Here is a 5,963-nt window from a genome sequence, read left to right as displayed (position 1 = left end):
TGTGCAACTGATTTATTGGCCACTGAGGAATTAAGAGCATTTCAGGTGCCAGATCAGAAACATGAATAAATTGTACACTAACACTGTAGAGATAGCGATGATCTAGCTCATGTTGCATATTAAATCTTGAACAAGAGTTGTATTTATTGCTCATGTCCTCAGGTGATGTGTAGATTCTTTATGGCAGTTACTGCTTAGGCTGTGCTAGATTCCTGAGGACAGGACGGGACGAGTAGTGCTTTCGTGCACATTGCAGTACCCTCTACATTGTGACAGCTGATGAACTTGAACAGTGCTACATTCCTGGAGTTGTGAAATGGCATAAGTTATTTTGGATATACAGGGTGGAAGTAACATAAACTTTGTGCAGACAGTGTAAGGAGATTAACAACTGGGGCACTTCCAAGGCTATAAATAAAACTATTGCTACTACAAATAAAAACAAAAGTGGAGAAGTCACCAGTGATTCCCAAGGTGCATTTTGCTGAGAAACAAGCAACCATCGATGTTAAAATTCCGGTATGGGCGCAGCTAATGAATGAGATGAAGGAAAAGATGACACCTTTTAGAAAACTAACACAATCTACAGTTTGAAATGAAATCATTTTTAGATTCAGGGTCAAGTTTGAGTAAATCTGGCAACAATGGCATCGTGTGCAGTTCCTATCTGCAGCCGATTTGTGCCTCTGCCTGGCGTTAAAGCAATAGCAGCTGAGGCCATGTGTCCGTTTTCCATGATGGAAGAACACGCTTTCAGAAATGAACATAAAAAATGAAAACTGATAATGTAATATAGACACTTGTGTTTGTGTGTTTAGCAACACTGATGTTATCATTAAAAACAAGATTTGACAATGTGGGAAAATACAAGAAGAAGAGTAACAGTACAGTCAGTGTTATAAAGTGAATGGTGATAAAACAGGGTCATAATATGTCACTGACATGCAAATGTCATACAGTTTAGTACTATGCTTGGTATACTGTACAGAGCTTTGGGCATTAAGCAGCATTCCTCATTTCCTCTTTATGTTTCTGCACAATGATCTATGCATATGGAACATGATGTAACTCCTGAACTCATTATTGTGACCCAAATTGTTGATAGGAAGGATTTCTAATCTCTTGTATGAGTCTGAATGAAAGTTTAATGGAGCTGGGCTCAAGAGGGACAGCAGTGGCCTGTGCTTCATGTAATACAAGGACATAACCCAGTTTATGATTTCAGTTAAATGGGCTGGAATAATTATACAGTATAGACTTTACTCATTAATATTACCCACTCATTTTATTTGAAGTTTTATTTCCAGCCATGTGGCAAATGTAAATTCAATATTCAATCTACTTTTGTAGCTCTGCTGTGATTTCCACCAACTCCTGAGGGAAATATCTGGCCTTTATATCCTATCTGCTAAATGCTCCACCTGGTTTACCAGCTTGTTGCTAGCTGTCTGTTTGCCTACTACTGCTGGGGAGATGGTGTGCAGTTGGTTTTTAAGCTCTTTTTTTTTCTGAAAAGAGCAGCATGCTTCACTAGTGAGACTAAAACAAAATAATAGAGTTGTGAACAATAAATCCAAAACAGTTTGTTGAACGGTGAAGGGAGCTGGGTGATAAGTCTCTGTGGGTTTGTCTCTATAAACAACTTTTTCCACATTGCTTGTACTCATGTGAGCCTATGTTAATATGTAAATATTGGCTAGAGCAGCTTTAAATGCACATTTCAGGTTTGTACACTGAGAAGGAGAAATTAAATGTGAGCCATTATATGTTAGCAAAAGAAGAGGCATATCCCAAATTACAGCCACATCATTTAACAAACCATGATTTAATCTAGTCGGGCATATTTTATAACACTTGTAGCTTATAGTTTTCATCCTGCTGTAAATGAGGAAAAGTAAAGTAAAGTCAATTGGTGACTGCTGTCCTCTCGCCTTGTTTTGCAGCCAGTATTAACTAAGCCAGCATCTAGCTTGCTAAATTAATAATGTTGAATCCGGATACCTGTTCAGTGTGGTGGTGAAAAGCCTCGTGTTTGCAACAGCACCCTGTGGCTATAAAAGACACCTGAGCCAAAGAAGCAGCACAAAAACAGCTAGATCAGAAGGGAAATGGTGGGATTTTTTTTTATTGTAGAAGGTGATTATGTACAGATACAAACACACATCTGTGCCTGGTTGTGACACAGTAGGGAGAGTAGGTAATAGGTAGAGCTCAAGCCAAGGCCATATGGCTGACTAGAGCATCTGCGAAGGTTCGAATAAATCAAGTATTTTGTGAAGGATGGTAATGAGCAACATGGTGCCCAGAAAGTGTCTGTGGTTGTGAAATAAACAGTATGATGCTGGTCAAATTTGCACACAGCGTGCACACAGAAACAACACTTTTCCAAAAAGTTTCTATGAGAATTGTCATTAAAGTTTAAGTGATGGATAGTGTCTCTTAAAGGACAACCTCCTATTATTAGAATATATAATAAACATTTAAAAGGCCATTTAAATGTAGCAGGAGAAGCCTGTGTACCCACATACTTTGTATTATTTATCTCTGTCTTGTTTAGCTTCGGTACATATTTTGCCCTCTTTTGTGAGGTCTGGGAAAGTGATGCTCTATAATCGGATCCAGAGCCGTTTGAGTAGAAAGTCAGGCAAATTGTTTGTTCTCTCTCAAAGTATTGTTTTTCTGGGAGGAGGGGGTTTATTTGGAGAACAAGTTTCCATTCACCCATGCTGGGAGTGATGGCTTAGAGAACAATAAATTTTAGCAGGTCTCTGTGTCAGACAGAGCAGCAAAACCTAAAGGGAAATAGTGTTTAGCTTGTAAGCCTAAACTTCTTAAGGACTTTATTTTGGGAGGGAGGAGATTTTGTAATGGAATGAAATGTCTGATGGCACACTGCGTTCGCTTGTAGTGCCTGTGGATTGCTTATATGAAATTTATATTATTTATTTTTCAATTTTTGAAGAGAAGAAAACTGTTAAATTCGTTTCATCTTCTTGTGTTTGCTTTCCGTCATTTCCCTTTATTTCTCCCTCGGTCCTGCCAGCATTCATTATGAAAGCTCTGTTCACACTACATAATAATTATGCTGGAGCGTACTGTATGTTTGCATAAATACATGCTGTGTGTACTTTTCAGGCCTTCACAGCTCCATGTGTATTCAAAGTACCAGAACAGGTTTGAGTGACTGCCTTTGTAAACTGCTCTGCTGTACACTCCTTCATGTCAGTAAGAGGACTTGCCTGCTGCTGTTTAACGCATCCTTTCTCCCTTTAAAGGGGCCCAGTGTGAGTGTTTGTGTTCATATCCCACCTTCAGTGTCTCTTTCCTATTTCTCAGGTTGTGCAAAGGGAGGAGGCGTGCGCTTTTCAGAAGAACCCCCTGCTGCTGGCGCCCCATCACATGTTCACTTCGATGAAAAGCTGCATGACTCCGTCGTCATGGTGACTCCAGAGGATGATGGCAACTTCTTGGTAAAGGTGGGTTTAATCTTGCAATAGCCTGATGCTTGACAGCTGTAGTTGATGAGCGACATCTGTTTTGAATTTTGCCAGATTTAGTTTCACTTATTTTGTTTCCCCTTTTCCTTAAATGACTTTTGCTTACTTAACGTAGTGTCTTTCATTGTCAGTGTTATTGCAGCTTACCCCTATTGCTCAAGACCAAAAATTGGTTTCTGCTGTAGCTACGTGTTCTGAGGACCCGGCTCCACCCTCTTGCCATCAGCGTTATCTTCAAACAGTGCAAGGACTGTAACATGTTAAGGGCAACAAAGACTTAATGTTTCTAACTGACAGATTGACAGTAATTCATTTTATACCCTATTAGCTTTCTGTTCCTGTCATTTGCCATTGAAAGATTGATGGCAACACAGTGACAGTCTGATTGTTCACCAGTCCCTTAATCTTATCAATCATGTCTGTCCACCCATTATCTATACCACTTATCCTAAAGATGGTCCTGTCATAACAGATGGTTTATTCTGACTGAGCCTATCCACTGACATTTTTAACCTAATATCAGAGCTAATAATATTAATCATGTTGGTTTTTGTAAGTGCAGCAAATACATGAGTGTTTAGCTTAAGTAGCAGTGCTCTGACTTGAATATGTTTAATGTCACAGAGTCACATTGAAGTACTGGAAATATTTGGTGGCAGGTTTTTAATAAGATAATCAGCTTTTTTTTTTTTCCAGGCTCAGTTATCAACTGGCATTGCCACATGCTCCCTTGGATCAAACGTGATGTGCAGTAGTTTCCTTCCAGGATACAGACATTCAGTCTCCATCCATCTACTTCATAGGAGCTATGTATAGTCAATAACCCAATTCTAAACTATTTGTCCTGTCGGCGTGGTAATATTTTACGTATTACAATCAAAAACATGAAGTTTAAAGAAATGGGAGCAGGCAGGAAAAGGCTGGGATTTAACAGCTTAAAGGTTGGTTGTCAACACAAAAGACTAAATATCTTCAGTCGTGTCACCTCAAATAAACAAATGTAGCGATAGTCTAAATAAAAGCCCAAGCTACAACATTCGATAGACAGATTTATTTCCATCAAACAAACAGAGCAGTCACTTGTGAAAAACATATTAAATTAGTTCCATTTGTAAAAACCAACAATACATTCTCACAGATTGCATCTGTATTTCCTGCTCCCTCTGAATGGGCTGTTTCTAGTTACAGTATAATTAGACACTCAACTTCCTTGTGTGACATGTTTTTCAAGAGGTGGATATAATATTGGAAAGTAAGTCTTTGATCTAGTGTGTCAGTGCCCCCAGCGTCTACAAGCACTGATAGAAACAACAGGAGAAGAGTAAAGTCTTTTCTTATTGTCATAAATTTCCTCTGTCGCCTGTGAAGGCATAGAACAGTGATATCAGACTCCTCATGTCTTCTCCGCTGTCAGCTCTTAAGCCCTGATTGGTCGTTCACTCCACAGCTTTGGTCCAAACTGAAATATCCCAGCAGTAATTGGATGAATTAACATTACATTTTGTACAATCATGTTTTCCAGAGGATGGCTCCTACTGACTCTGGAGGTCACCTGGCTTTTCTTCTGGTGATATTAACATTTTTGGTTTTTAGTCTCAGCAGCATGGTAGAGGCATGGTGGCACAGTGGTTAGCGCTGTCACCTCACAGCATCAAGGTTCCCGGTACGAGCCAAGGCCAACCCAGTGCTTTCCTATGTGGAGTCTGCATGTGGAGTCTCCCTGTGCCTGCGTGGGTTCTCTGCCCACAGTCCAAAGACATGCAGCTTAGATTGACTGGTGACTCTAAATTGCCTGTAGGAGTGAGTGTGTGTGGTTGATTGTCTCTAAGTGATAGACTGGCGACCTGTCCAGGGTGTACCCCGCCTGTCGCCCATTGTCAGCTGGGATTGGCTCCATCCTGCCGTGACCCTGTTCAGGATGAATGGATAAATATCTCAGCAGCTGTTGAATGGAAGATGGTACTCAGAGGATGAATCCCGATGGCTCTGTGGGTCCTCTTGACTATTCTTCTAGTACCACCATGAAGCTCACACTTATGGTTTTGCCTGACTTTGCCTGGTTTAAGTTATACTGTAGATGCCCTAATTGACATCAAATAGAGATGTTCAGAGGGCTTTCAGGTTTACCTTTACTGTTTTATCTGTTTCTCACAAGAAAATCCCAGTGGATGGTTATGGACACACACACACACACACACACACACACACACACACACACTGTAACTGAGCCTTTCCAAGCTTTGAAACTAATTCACAGCCAGCTCAGTTTGCTTAAACACTGTGTGGGCACAAGCAGCTGGACTACAAACTTGGATGTGAGCTTCACAGTTACAGAGCAGCACATTTGTGTGAGTTTGTTGTGCATGCTTCTCAAAGCTCTTTAAGCATATTCGAGAGTGGGAACAGAGCACTGCCAGCCCGAAGTTGCTATGGAAACCGGGGGGGGGGGGCGGGAGGACGCACCAC

At 40.6% G+C, this 5,963-nt stretch overlaps 1 protein-coding gene across 4 annotated transcripts in view; it reads left to right on the top strand.

The window, feature by feature from the left end:
- Positions 1–5,963, top strand: part of adisspb (adipose secreted signaling protein b) — a 21,111-nt gene that overhangs the window by 3,828 nt on the left and 11,320 nt on the right. For all 4 annotated transcript variants that reach the window (XM_020619707.1, XM_020619709.1, XM_020619711.1 and 1 more), the window contains exon 3: positions 3,337–3,476. In XM_020619707.1, the coding sequence (XP_020475363.1) occupies positions 3,337–3,476 (140 nt within the window). The remainder of the gene's footprint in view (positions 1–3,336; positions 3,477–5,963) is intronic.

Source organism: Monopterus albus, unplaced genomic scaffold (genome assembly GCF_001952655.1).
Source record: "Monopterus albus unplaced genomic scaffold, M_albus_1.0 scaffold225.1, whole genome shotgun sequence".
Taxonomy (NCBI): domain Eukaryota; kingdom Metazoa; phylum Chordata; class Actinopteri; order Synbranchiformes; family Synbranchidae; genus Monopterus; species Monopterus albus.
Note: the sequence above shows the minus strand (reverse complement) of the source record. Positions and strands in the feature narration are given on the sequence as shown.